General features: G+C 46.5%; 1 protein-coding gene and 1 long non-coding RNA gene across 2 annotated transcripts; both read left to right on the forward strand.

The window, feature by feature from the left end:
* Positions 1–5,896: 5,896 nt before the first annotated feature.
* Positions 5,897–10,612, forward strand: LOC311624726 (uncharacterized protein; the record flags this gene model as incomplete). The annotated part of the gene is made up of 3 exons (XM_084888315.1): positions 5,897–6,371; positions 6,588–7,399; positions 10,296–10,612. The coding sequence occupies 3 exons, from the start codon at positions 5,897–5,899 to the stop codon at positions 10,326–10,328; spliced, it is 1,320 nt and encodes a 439-aa protein (XP_084744441.1). The 3' UTR covers positions 10,329–10,612.
* Positions 10,613–12,394: 1,782 nt separating this feature from the next.
* LOC311624110 lies at positions 12,395–13,284 on the forward strand. The gene is made up of 2 exons (XR_014795255.1): positions 12,395–12,425; positions 12,742–13,284. It is a non-coding gene; the product is annotated as an uncharacterized lncRNA (long non-coding RNA).
* The last annotated feature ends 1,554 nt before the right edge of the window (positions 13,285–14,838 follow it).

Below are 14,838 nucleotides of genomic sequence, written 5' to 3' on the forward strand. Positions count from 1 at the left end.
AAGAAAAATCATTGGGAGGAAAATGCAAGGCTCTAAAAAAGGAGCATTGACTTGGCTCCTGCCCTTTCCCTACATGCAATTTTCCTGTGCTCTTTAAGAATATGTGTATTCTTGCCCCTTTTTATCACTTATATATTTTTTAAAAAAATCTCTAGGGAACTTAGAACTGGGCTATTGGTTTGCCCCATATAAGACAAAGTCTCAGATGCCTATAAAATAGCTGGTGGAGAACAGTGACCACTTACTATTCTCTTCTTACCAGTGGGTTCCAAAATAATATATTTCAAATGGCCCCTCCTGGGGGAAAGAAGCTGAAAGAGGGTGTAAATCAATATGACCTTCAACTCCTTAATAGTCAGAGCTCCTGCAATACTTAATGTTTCCATCCTCGTGGGAGAGCAGCTATTCCGATTCCTGTTAAAGGAAAAGCTGTAATACTCTCCACAAAATGGATTGGTTAGTCAATAGCCAGATGATTTGTCTGTTTACCCCGGCCATAATATATTCCTTCCCCAGTGGAGAATTATTGTTAAGATTCTAAATTAGTATCCTTTAATTATTAATGTTTAAAAATAAAGGTAAGTTTGTTTTTATTCTATACACTATGTGTGTGAATTCATCTACCAACTTTTATTTTCAAAAAAAAAAAATCTTCATTTGTGTTTTTGTGTCTTAATTCTTAACACAATTTGTAAAATGGCCATTACAGTTGACCTTGCATAATGTGCAAATATTCAGGAAAAATAAGCCTCAGTAAGATGCTAGTTGTATTTTAGTTGGTTTTTCTCATTTTGAGCAGCAGACTCTTGACCCTAATAGGAAGTAAGCTCAATACATATGCTGTCCAATTCAATAGCCACTAGCCACATGAGACAATTTAGATTTAAATTAATAAAAGTAAAATAAGCCAAAACTGGTTTGGCTCAGTGGATAGAGTGTCAGCCTGCAGACTGAAAGGTCCCAGGTTCGATTCCGGTCAAGGGCATGTACCTTGGTTGCAGGCACATCCCCTGGAGGGGGTGTGCAAGAGGCAGCTGGTCGATGATTCTCTCTCATTGATGTTTCTCTCTATCCCTCTCTCTTCCTCTCTGTGAAAAGTCAATAAAATATATTTTTTTAAAAGTAAAATAAAATAAAAAATTTAGTTCCACAGGTGCCTAGCCACATTTCAATTGTTTAGCAACCACATGTGATTAGTGGCTGCCCTACTGCACAGCATAAATAGCATTCCCATCTCTGCGGAAAGTTCTATTGGACAGCCCTGGTCCAGACCATTTGAGTTTCTTTGTATGGCAATGCCCACAGAGTTATTAAACCAAGCTTTCCAGAAGGGTATAAAACATTTTGATGATAATTACTGATCTCATGCTCTGCAGAACCATGAATATAGAATTTATTTTGAGGCATTCTTTGTTTTTTGAGTAAAACCCTGTGTACTTGACATCTTAGGCAATGATATCTTTAATGGCCTTTCATGGATGAGATAGTTTTTACATGTTGCTTATCAGTGAGTATTCACTTAACCTTTCCCCTCACCTAACAATTTAGGTTGATCTTTCTCCACGGTGGTTTGAGCAATCATTAAAATATTCTGCTAATTTCTACTTTAATATTTTATTTAAAATAATGAAAATATTAAATGGATAATATGCATCCAAAGATGTGCATGTTGCATAATTATAACATAACCATCAACAAGAAAGTTAGATGCAGCCAAATCGGTAAACCTTTACCTCCAATGGTATATTTCAAGAATAGAATGATGTAATTAGGCATGTCCAAAGTAGTGAATATTAAGCTTTAGTTGGATGGCATGTGAATCTAGATAGGACAAGCTGAGTGGAGGAACACAGAAAAGGTTAGTCTGGAGTCCTGGCATGATCTCTATGACTCATCTCTTTCCATCTTGTGATACTAATAACTACTATGGCTGCATAAGAAAAACTAGAGGATCTCTTGGCTCATAGATCTTTGAAGCACAATCTGCTATCCAGAAATCAGCCCTATGGCCCCAAAATTCAAGAAAACCTGGAAATCTGTATTTCCTCATAGCCTATGGAGAGGAAATGTGTGATGATTTATCACATTGATTCTTCCATATCTCATTGGTTCTATCTATATAGAAAATACCCTGGCATTTTCACTTGATTTCTGGCTAATGGAACACACTTACCTCCTGCCCAAGAAAGAAAATCCCTCTCATCACTGCAACCAACTTAGAGACAAGGATCTCAGAACAACTGTTATAGCCCCCATGTGGTCGGAATGTGGTGACTCTTAGGGTTAAAAATGGGAAGGTTTAGACTCCCTATCTCTTCTCCTAATATGAAACACTGGAGCAAAGACAGAACTCATTTAAAAGAGAAGAATGCAGCCCCAAAGCAGTCATTGCTTCATATCCATTTTCATGTTCCTCTGGCAGAATTTAGGAGAGGTTCCTAATACAGGCCCTGATTCAGCTTTCTAGGGGAACATTTTGGGCCATTGTAGCTGCTGGCTCTTACTCCAGAAGCTCTTCCTTAGTATCCTCCTTGGCAATATCTGAAGTGTGATGGAGATGGGGAGAGGAAGCTTGCTCTACTTAAGGGCTATTTATAGCCTTTGAAGTCTCCTGTCCATGGAAGGGCCCAGCAGCTGTTTTAAGTTTGGAACAAAGGCTCATGGGTTCTTTGTTACTATTTGAAAGGCTTCTAATTCACTTGCCTTCAGCCAATTCCATGTGCTGGTAACTACAACCAAAATTCTTTCTAAACACAGGTGTTCAATGTAATGGTGCCTACCCTGTGGTTATAGAAACAATGAAATAATGAACCACATCCTTAACCTGACTGGCTCCCTGAGTCATGTGATTCAGCTGAAGTTTTACTGGACCTTTGTCACTGAAAGCCTTTACAAATTTTCTAGAATCAGTAGGTTTTTCCAAGATTTAAGACCCAGAGTCTCAGGAAGTGCTCTGTTTTGGTGTCTACTTGCCAATTCAGGTAACACACAATGCTACAGCTTGCACACAGAAATTCTGGTTTCTGAATTCTTCCCCTAAAGCTAAAAGCTAAGAAGGTGCAAAGTCTCATATAGTAGATAATAATCTTTAAACTATGTTCCATAACATTCACCACTATCTTTTTTAGCATCCATATCTGTTTCTTTACTGCTTGTTCTCCAAGTACTAAGCACCTGCCCAGTATTTCCAGTTAGTGTTAGAATAGCACCTTATTTCCAGTATCAGTCAGGCTTTGATCATCAAATTCATAGGAACCTTTCTAGTAATTTCAGGTAGGAACAGTTTTATGGTAATACTGGAAAGCTGGTGAAATGCAGATCAGGAGGCCACCTCCAACAAATCCTTAAGACACCTAGGCAGATGCCACCAACTATGACTCCTTTCTTGACAGACCTGAGGGATCCATTTGCCCCAACCCTATGTCTGCTCTATGCTGAGATAGCCATCCCTTGTTCAAAGCTCTTAACTGATATACAGATGAACCTAAAGTCTTCTCTTATTAGTTCTATCAAGGCTGCTTAATGCTGCAGGCCTCTCTAACCACATTTCTCTGTCTGTGGTCTTCTCTCAGCTGCATTTACTCTGTAAACTCTGCATTTCTCTGAACTGGTGGCTTCTCCTGGTCCTGAGAATGGAACCCATTCAGCATGTCTTTTAGCAGTAATCCTAGGGCATGTCACAAGTGGTCAATATTATATGGGTTACAATTTCAGTAATGGGTAAAGGAACAGAATAAGTTCCCTTTGTTGATGATAGATATTGTGGCTTCAGCGAAATGAACTATTTTCTTCAAATTCTATATGGCTCCTGCTGGACTGTGTCTGGAGTTCATAGCAATACAATCTCTAGAAATTCCAGCAATACAATCTCTTTCTCCCTATTCTACTAATAAAAAGGGATTTATTAGTAGAATAGGGAGAAAGCTGGTGATCCAGACTCTCCTCTACTCCAGCCCTTCTATGCTTTTCACAGAGGATTGAACAAGAGTGAAATATAATAGGGGTCATCTTATAAAAATTATTTTTTTAAGTGCCAGACAGAAGTATAGAACCAAAGGACCCTATACAATCTTTGCTTCCTGTATCCTCAAAAGGTAACATAATACCCAGTTCTTTGTTCTACAAACTTCAACATAATGGAGGCTTTAGAAGTTGTGGTTAAAATTCAAGTAAATTTCAATCATCAGTTTTCCTTTACCATTTTTCTTTGTATAAAACTTTAGCCCTTTCTACCTATTCACAAACAAACATAAAAGGAGCATCATAGTTGTTTTATAGGCAGCCAAAATTTTACTACGGAAATAAAAGATATGGAATGAACAATGAAACATCACCAGAGAGTCCTAATGGTATTTGACAACCTGCCAGAAGACAGAATAGACACTAAGACAGAATCAAAGACCAGCCAACAGGCAGCTGATCTGCCACAGTAGCTGTCCAAACCTCCCAGAAATGAATTGGAAATTAACACATAATTGCTGTTTTCTAATTTTTGTTTTTCCCAGAAGTAAATATGAAAAAGGACTTTTGTTACTGTAAGACTTAAGAAAATATTGCTTACCTTGTTGTTTGCTACTGCCTGCATTGTTGTTTGCTTCCTGCCAAGCTGAGTTTCCTGCCGCAGCTGAATTTGAGTTTCCCGCCGCAGCTGAGTTTGAGTTTCCCGCTCAGCTGAGCTTCCCGCTCAGCTGAGTACTGCTGATAGAGCCACCCCCGCCCTGGGCTTGACCCTGAGAGCCACTGCTGTCCCAAGCCCAGCGGTCCTAATCAGAGAAGGACAGCTGTTTCCCTCCAAACCCAACTGACCCTGAAGCTGCTTGTGGTTTTTGCCTTTATAAGCCTACTGTAAACCCTCAACGGGGCCCTTCCATCAGCTTCTGAGCTGGAGGTTGGGTCCCGGCACCGGTCAATAAACCTTTTGCTTATTGCATTGAGACAAGTGTTTGTGTGGTTCGTGAGGTCGCCTCCGCCGTGCAGGACAAAAGGCCTGTTTGGGTCTTGCATCTGGGGGCTCGTCCGGGATCAGTGGAGACCACCCCAGGACTCACAGAAACCATCTCGTAGGTAAGAATCTCCGGAGTGTCTATGTCTGTGTCTGTCTGCGTCGTTTGTGTTATAATTCCTGGAATTCTGGTATTACTGGTTTTCTGGTATTTATGGTATTCTGGTGTTTATAGTATTTTAAATTTTTGAACGGATCCAAAAAGGCAGGATCCAAGGTCCGTGAGGACGGCGGGTCTCTGGCTGCGAATTGGCCAGAAGAAACTGCCACCCTGGGGGACGCCCCAGGGAAGGAGCAAGGTGTCGGGTTAGAGTCCCAGGAGCAAGGTGTCGGGTTAGAGTCCCGGGAGTGAATTTTTTAACAAAAGAACAACCACGGATGTGGCATTTCTGTTATTTGTGCTTCTGACCACCAAGGCCTGGGTACCACCAACACCTGGTTCTAGGTTTTGGAGTCTGAGGTGGGTCCTCGTGTCTGGTCTGAGTGAGTGATCAGGTCTGTGGCAGAGGCCTGGTTCTGGTCTGAGTGAGTGATCAGGTCTGTGGCAGAGGCCTGGTTCTGTGCTGAGTGAATAATCAGGTCTGTGGCAGAGGTCTGGTTTTGGTCTGAGTGAGTGTTGTTGTGAGACTCCCTGGTTCTGGTCTGATGCCCCAGGGCAGGAAAGGGCAGGAAAGTGATCGGGAAGGTCTGATCGCCTCTTGTCCTGTCTCTCAGAGTATTGATCGGGAAGGTCTGATCGCCTCCTATTCTGTTTCACGGGGTGTCTGCCTTTTCGGAAAGACAGATCATCAACAGAAAACCGATCCTTGGTCAGGACTTCCGGGTAAAAAGAGACTTTATTGTTTCCTTGGTGTCTTCGCAATCTTTTTGTTCTGTTATCTCCTTATCTCAGAAATGGGGCAGGGAAAGAGTTCGCCTTTAACCTTAACTCTTGACCACTGGAAAAGCGTGCGAGGTCGGGGCTTCGATTTATCTATGAATATTGAGAAGAAACCATGGCAGAAGTTTTGCTCCTCGGAATGGCCCACTTTTGGAGTTGGCTGGCCGAAAGAGGGCACTTTTAACCTCGCCATTATTTTTGCAGTCAAAGAAAAGGTTTTTCAGGCCACGGGAGGACATCCTGACCAGCGGCCCTACATCATTGTCTGGCAGGATCTTGCCCAGAACCCCCCCCCTTGGCTAAAGCTTTTTCTCTCTTCTAGCCACTCACCACCAGGTCAGGCAGCGACTGCCCTGGTCGCTGGGGCCGGCAGGGCAGCGGAAAAGAAGCCGCTCCCGGAATCACAAGACCTTTTACTCTTTGATTCACCTCCGCCGTATCCCCCCGCCTTGCCTCCCACTGTACCCTCTTCTCCTCCCCCTGATGCAGGTCCTTATCTGGGGCCGGCACAAGGCACTCGCAGCCGCCGAGCGCAGCCGCCCCCTTTGTCACCGGATTCAACTGTTGCGTGCCCACTCCGTCCAGTCGGCGTCCAATTGCCACCCCCAGATGACGGCACGCCAGCCCCCCTCCAGCCCCTCCAGTATTGGCCTTTTTCTTCCTCTGACATCTATAATTGGAAGGCTAATCATCCCCCTTCCTCAGATGACCCCCAGCGCCTCACGGGGCTGGTCGAGTCCCTTATGTTCTCTCACCAGCCAACATGGGACGACTGCCAGCAGCTCCTTCAAACCCTCTTCACGACCGAAGAAAGAGAAAGGATTCTCCTAGAGGCCCGAAAGAATGTCCTCGGCCCTGAAGGGAGACCTACCCAGCTTCCTCATCTAATTGATACCGTTTTTCCTCTGGCCCGCCCCGACTGGGACTTCAATACGGCTGAAGGTAGGGAGCGACTGACCGTCTACCGCCAGACTCTAGTGGCAGGTCTCAAGGGGGCAGCTCGCCGCCCCACCAATTTGGCAAAGGTAAGAGAAGTTCGGCAGGGCCCCTCGGAGCCTCCTTCTGTCTTTTTAGAGCGACTTATGGAGGCATTTCGGAGGTACACGCCCTTCGACCCCGCGTCAGAGGGGCAGAGAGGGTCGGTGGCCATGGCCTTCATAGGACAGTCAGCCTTAGATATAAAGAGGAAGCTCCAGAGGATTGAAGGGCTCGAGGACTACACCCTGCAGGACTTAGTCAAAGAGGCAGAGAAGGTCTATCACAAAAGGGAGACAGAGGAGGAAAAGGAAGAAAGAAAAGAGAAAGAGCGGGATAAGAAGGAGAGAGAGAGGGAGAAGGAGCGAGACAAGAGATTAACTCGTATCCTGGCCGCAACAGTAGGCAAAGAACAAAAGCCTAGGAAGAAAGGTAGGGCACCTAGCAACAGGCCGCCCATTAGCAAAGACCAATGTGCTTATTGCAAAGAAAAAAGGCACTGGCAGAGAGACTGTCCGAAAAAAGAAAAAAAAACAAAAGAAGTACTCGCCCTCCATGAAGACAGCGAATAGGAAAGTCGGGGCTCAGAACCCCTCCCTGAGCCCAGGGTAACACTTCAGGTGAAGGGGCAGTCAGTAGACTTTCTCATTGATACCGGAGCCCAATATTCAGTATTGCAAAAACCCCTGGGGCCCCTCTCCTCAAAAACCTCCTGGGTAGTAGGGGCTACAGGGAATGAAAGATACCCATGGACCACCAAGAGAACTGTAGATCTTGGGAAAGGGAAGGTTCATCATTCCTTCCTAATTATCCCGGAGTGTCCTGCCCCTCTCCTAGGAAGGGATCTACTGACTAGGATGGGGGCCCAGATTACTTTCACCAAAGAAGGACTGGCATTGACCATGGGTTCAGCGGCTATCCTCACCCTGAGACTAGAGGACGAACATCGCCTTTTCTCAGAAACACTCACAGGAGATCCACAAGTCCAGACCTGGTTAAAACAGGTCCCTGAAGCCTGGGCAGAACTGGTGGGAATGGGACTGGCCACTCAGAGACCCCCGGTAGTTATAGAACTTAAAGCCACTGCAACTCCAATAGCAGTGAAGCAATACCCAGTACCGAGAGAGGCTCGTGAAGGTATCAGGCCACACATCCAGAGGCTACTGGACTTAGGGGTCTTGGTGAGATGCCGTTCTCCCTGGAATACTCCCTTATTACCGGTCAGGAAGCCAGGTACCAATGACTACCGACCGGTACAAGACTTGAGGGAGGTTAATAAGAGGGTTCAGGACATCCATCCAACTGTTCCTAACCCCTACAACCTCTTGAGTTCAATACCCCCTTCCCACGTCTGGTACACTGTGTTAGATTTGAAGGACGCCTTCTTCTGCCTTCGCTTACACCCAACTAGTCAGAAGTTATTTGCCTTCGAGTGGCAGGACCCAAAGACTAGACACACTGAGCAATTGACTTGGACTCGCCTGCCCCAAGGGTTTAAGAATTCTCCTACTATCTTTGATGAAGCCCTCCACCAGGACCTTACTACGTTCCGGGCCAGCCACACGGAAATAACACTCCTCCAGTACGTGGACGACCTCTTACTTGCAGGAGAATCAGAGGAAGACTGCAAAACAGGTACGGAGGCCCTGCTTTCTGAATTGGCTAAGTTAGGGTACCGGGTCTCTGCGAAGAAAGCCCAGCTGTACCGGAGAAAAGTTACATATTTAGGCTATTCTATAGAGAATGGGCAGAGGTGGTTGACTGAGGCACGAAAAGCGACCGTGCTCCAGATTCCAGTACCCCGAACCCCACGGCAGGTCCGCGAGTTTTTAGGGACAGCGGGATTCTGTCGCCTCTGGATACCAGGGTTCGCTAGCCTAGCTGAGCCCCTATATCCACTGACAAAGCAGAAGCAGCCATTTGAGTGGGGGGAAAAGCAGCAGGAAGCCTTCGAGAAAATTAGGACGGCCCTACTGTCAGCCCCAGCTTTGGCCCTCCCTGACGTCTCGAAGCCCTTTACCCTCTACATAGATGAGAGGAAAGAAATAGCCCGGGGCGTCTTGACACAAGCCCTTGGACCATGGAAAAGGCCTGTCGCGTACCTATCAAAAGGACTTGACCCGGTGGCGAGGGGATGGCCTGCTTGTCTCCGAGCGATCGCTGCAACGGCTTCCCTAGTGAAGGATGCTGACAAACTCACGCTGGGCCAGAAACTAACTGTGATTGCTCCCCACACCCTTGAGAGCATCATCCGCCAGCCCCCTGACAGGTGGCTGTCAAATGCTCGCATGACCCACTACCAGAGCCTACTGCTGAACGAAGAGAGAATCCACTTTGGGCAGCCCGCAACTCTCAACCCCGCCACGCTGCTACCCGAGACCGAGCCAGGATCTGAGGTACTACACTCTTGCCCGGACATTCTGGCCGAAGAGACTGGGCCACGAAAGGACCTAAAGGATACACCATTGCCAGGCCCAGTCTACACTTGGTTCACGGATGGGAGCAGCTACCTACATGAAGGTAGGAGAGTGGCGGGGGCAGCGGTAGTAGACGAGAGCCAGACTCTTTGGACGAGCAGCCTGGCTGAAGGGGCGTCGGCGCAAAAGGCCGAGCTCATAGCCTTGGCTAAAGCACTTGACCTAGCAAAGGGGAAGCGCGTAAACATCTACACCGACAGCCGGTACGCATTTGCCACAGCACATGTACACGAGGCCATCTATCAACAAAGGGGACTCCTCACCTCAACAGAAAGGGACATTAAGAACAAGCAGGAGATCATACAGCTCCTCGAGGCTATCCATAGCCCAAGAGAGGTGGCCATAATTCACTGCCCAGGCCACCAGAAGGGAAGTTCAGAAGTAGCCGAGGGGAATCGGAGAGCAGATGCCGCCGCCAGAGAAACAGCCCTAGGACCCAGGATATTGCCTGTCCTACCCCGGCAGCTCGCCTCAGCCTCCCCAGAGCCCCTCAAATATACTCGGGAGGAGGAAGAGAGACTCTCCAAGAACCCACAAAAGTTCCAGAAAGACAATTTGGGGGTCTGGAGGCAGGACAGGAAGCCGGTAGTATCTGAGGCCGCCACCAAGGAATATTTGAACCAGCTACACCAGCTGACACACCTGGGGGCAAAGCGCCTGGAAAAAATCTGCCAATCCACCGATTACTACTTCCTAGGCCTGACTCCCCTGCTAGAGATGACTGCTCAAAAATGTAAGGCTTGTCAGCTAGTCAATGCTCAGGCTTCAAAGATAAGCCATGGGAAAAGACTACGGGGAGACAGGCCTGGGAGCTACTGGGAAGTTGACTTCACTGAAATTAAACCTACCAAATATGGATATAAATACCTTCTAGTTTTTATAGACACCTTCTCAGGGTAGGCAGAAGCCTTCCCCACGCGGCGAGAAACAGCCACAGAAGTGGCTAAGAAGATACTGGAAGACATCTTCCCCCGTTTTGGACTCCCCAAGGTAATCAGGTCAAACAATGGGCCGGCCTTCGTTGCTCAGGTGAGTCAGGGGCTGGCCAGGGTACTAGGGGTGGATTGGAAATTACATTGTGCCTATAGACCCCAAAATTCAGGACAGGTAGAGAGAATAAATAAAACTCTAAAAGAGACCATAACTAAATTAGCTTTAGAGACTGGCGTGGCAGACTGGACAGTCCTCCTTCCCTATGCCCTCTTCCGTGCCCGGAACACCCCGGGACCCCTGGGAGTTACTCCTTTTGAAATTCTCTTTGGTACCACACCTCCCCTGGCTACTGACCCTTGGGCAATGACCACTGACTCTCTTCCTTCCACCTCCCAATCCCTACTTGCTAGATTGAAAGCTCTTGAGGCGGTACAGAAAGAAGTTTGGGCCCCCTTGAAGGCCCTCTACCAACCTGGGACACTGCAGGTACCTCACCAGTTCCAGGTCGGTGACTAGATCTACATAAGGAAACATCGCACGGCCAACCTCGAACCCCGGTGGAAGGGACCTCATCTGGTACTTCTGACTACTCCTACCGCCATCAAGGTAGACGGCATCACCACCTGGATCCACACCTCCCACGCGAAACCAGCATCTCCTCCGGAGGATAATCATGAATAGACTGCTGAAAAAGAAGATTCCCCCCTCAAGATTCGGCTTCGGCGTTCTCCTGTACCTGCTAATGACTCTGGTAAAGGGGACTCCCCACGAGCCCAAGAGAATTACCTGGCAGGTACAGACTCGCGCGTGGAGGACCGTATGGTCCATCTCTAAGGTGGCCCCGCCTGGGACTTGGTGGCCCTCTCTAACCCCCGACATCTGTGCCCTAGCAGTGGGAGACCCATACTGAGACCTCCCAGATAGAGATCTCGAAGAATCCAAGGCTGGGGTGGAGAGCAAAAAGTACATAGGAGCCAGGGAAGATAGTGCCCACTGCAGCTGGGGCTGGGTGAGGGAACACCTAGCCGTGCTCCCCTTTTATATCTGCCCAAAGGATAGGAGAGGTCACAAGAAGAACTATGAGAGCGCCAGAGAATTCTATTATAGAGAATGGGGATGTAAGACAACAAGGACAAGATACTGGATAAGGTCACCCCCCCCTTGGGAATTAATTAGGGTACAGCGAAATCGAACTCAAAATTCTAGACACAAAAACTGGATCAATACTCTAAATATTACCTTCACCCCAGCAGGAAGACAGAGGTATCATTGGCTTAGATTTAGGAAGACCTAAAGGCTAAGAATCTATAAAAATCTATATAATGATGAGCTACTATTCAATATAAGTGTACGCGAGGAGCCGGTCCATACCGGGTCCCTAGGACCAAACTCTGTACTATCAAAAAAAACTAAAAAAACTTCCCTGAAGGAACCCCTGCTGACAGTTGCCCCCCAGACTCAGACCCACGGAGGCGGCCCAAGACAAAGAACAAAACAAAGGTTACTATCCCTAGTCCGAGGGGCAGCCAGCACTCTAAATTCTTCCCAACCAGGTCTCACCAATGACTGCTAGCTTTATTTATCAGCAAGCCCCCCTTATTATGAAGGCATAGGAGTAATAGGTAGCTTCAGCAACTCTACTTCCCACACTAGCTGCGCCTGGGGGATGCCAGGTAAGCTCACCCTTCCTGAAGTTTCAGGACGGAGCAGGTGTATTGGGACGATCCCTAGAGAATGGCAACAAACTTGTAACATCACTCATGATCCTCCTTTTCCTGGGACTTATTTCCTTATTCCAGAACCTGGTACGTGGTGGGCATGTAACACTGGCCTAACTCCATGCTTATCAGCCATGGCCTTCAACTCCTCTGGTGAATTCTGTATCCAGGTTCAGGTAGTACCAAAAATAACATATTACCAGTCCTCTGCCCTCGAGGAGGAAGTTGACTCTCACCCCAGGTCGAAACGAGAGATTGTCTCCCTTACCCTGGCTGCCCTCTTAGGGGTAGGGGTGGCAGCAGGGGTCGGAACAGAAGCCGCTGCCCTAATTCAAGGCCCGAGATTTACAGAAAAACTCCGGGCAGCGGTTGATGAAGATCTTAAAAGCATAAAAATCTCTATAACCAAATTACAGGAATCCCTCACTTCCCTGTCCGAAGTAGTTCTCCAAAACCAACAAAGCCTAGATCTACTACTTCTCAGGGAGGGAGGTCTCTGTACTGCCTTAAAAGAACAATATTATTTTTATATAGACCATTCAGGAATAGTTAAAAACTCCATAAACAAACTAAAAAAAAAACTTAAAACACACACAAAAAAAAAACTAAATAAGCAAGAATGATTCGAAGGATGGTTCAACACCTCCCCCTGGCTCACTACCCTCCTTTCCTCCCTTTTGGGGCCTCTGTTCATTTTACTACTCCTATTAACCCTTGGACCTTGTATCCTCAATCGACTAATATCCTTCGTGCAAGATAAGATAAATACAATTCAAATATTTATTCTCCAGCAGAGGTATCGCCAGATTCCAAATGAAGAGATTCTATAAGCCCCAAGATTGAGCCTTAGTTACAAGAAAAAGGGGGGGATGTAAGACTTAAGAAAATACTGCTTACCTTGTTGTTTGCTACTGCCTGCATTGTTGTTTGCTTCCTGCCAAGCTGAGTTTCCCGCCGCAGCTGAATTTGAGTTTCCCGCCGCAGCTGAATTTGAGTTTCCCGCCGCAGCTGAGTTTGAGTTTCCCGCTCAGCTGAGCTTCCCGCTCAGCTGAGTACTGCTGATAGAGCCACCCCCGCCCTGGGCTTGACCCTGAGAGCCACTGCTGTCCCAAGCCCAGCGGTCCTAATCAGAGAAGGACAGCTGTTTCCCTCCAAACCCAACTGACCCTGAAGCTGCTTGTGGTTTTTGCCTTTATAAGCCTACTGTAAACCCTCAACGGGGCCCTTCCATCAGCTTCTGAGCTGGAGGTTGGGTCCCGGCACCGGTCAATAAACCTTTTGCTTATTGCATCGAGACAAGTGTTTGTGTGGTTCGTGAGGTCGCCTCCGCCGTGCAGGACAAAAGGCCTGTTTGGGTCTTGCATTACTATATCTACACTTTTTTAAAGCACACTAATTATTCTCTCTCCTCAAAATGAAAACCAACAAATTTTTAAGCATGAAAATAAGAAAAAGAAGTAAGCTAAATAAGGGATTTTAAATACCACATGTATCAGTTATTAATGCGGATTTTGTAATCAAAGAAAACACGAAATTTCAAGAGAAACATAAAAAATGCTTTATTCAAAGTAATGTCCATCACTAGCCACACATTTCTGCATCTTTCAGGTAATTTGTGGATACCATCCCAATAGAACTTTTCTTGTTTTGAGTCAAACCACTCAGAGACCCAATTTTTCACTTCTTCATATGTATTGAACTATTGTTTCTTAGAAAGCGTGTGTGCCATTGAACAGAACAAGTGGTAATCTGAAAGATCAAAGTCTGGCGAATATGGCCGGTGAATAAATACTTCCCAGGCAAGATCTTTTAACGTGTCTTTAGCTGGTTTTGAAGTGTATGATAGTGTTTCATCATGAAGCAAAATTACTTTGCCTTGTCTTCTGGCACATTCTGATTGTTTTATGATCAAAGCATGGTTGAAACTGATTATTAGTTGTCAGTAGAGATCAGAATTATTGGTTTCACCTTGTTTTGGAGGCTCATAATACACCATACCTTCCTGATCTCACCAAACGCAGAGTATTGTCTTCTTTCAGAAGCAATTTGGCCTTGCAGTCAATGCTGATGGTTGATCTGGATCAACCCATGATTTTGTGCATTTGTGCTTCTCAAAATAAATCCACTTTTCATCGCCAGTCACAATTTAACACAAATAAGACTTTCTTTCATGCCATTGAAGCAACATTTTACTGATGATTTTTCGGTTTTCCATTTATCTTTTGTTCAGTTGATGTGGCACCCATTTTCCTTCCTTTAAAATCTTTTTCATCACTTGTAAACAATCAGAAATTGTTTGCTGAGCAATATTTAATCTTTCAGCAAATTGTTTTTGAGTTTGACACACATCTTTATCCAATAACTAGAAGCCCGGTGCATGAAATCTGTGCACAGGAGGGGTCCCCTCAGCCCAGCCTATACCCTTGGGGGATGTCTGGTACTGGTTTAGATCCTCTCACAATCCAGGACTGCTGGCTCCTAACTGCTCACCTTCCTGCCTGCCTGATCACCCCTAACTTCCCCTCCTGCTGGCTTGGTCACCTCCAATCCCCCCCCACACACACACACACACACCAGTCTGGTCATCCCTCACTTCCCCCCTGCTGACCTGGGTGCCCCTCACTTGCCCCCCTGCCGGTCTGGTCACCCCTCACTGCCTCCCTCTGCCAGCCTGATCATCATTCACTGCCTACTATGCTGGCCTGGTTGCCCCATGCAGCCTGCTGTTCAGTCATTTGGTTGTCCCTCACTAACCCTCCTTGCTCACCTGGTCACCCTACACAGCCTGTTATTCAGTCATTTGGTCATCCCTCACTAACCCTCCTGCCAGTCTGGTTGCCCCACCCAGCCTGT

This window comes from Pipistrellus hanaki, assembly GCF_964339955.1.
Source record: "Pipistrellus hanaki genome assembly, chromosome: 6".
Classification (NCBI taxonomy): Eukaryota; Metazoa; Chordata; class Mammalia; order Chiroptera; family Vespertilionidae; genus Pipistrellus; species Pipistrellus hanaki.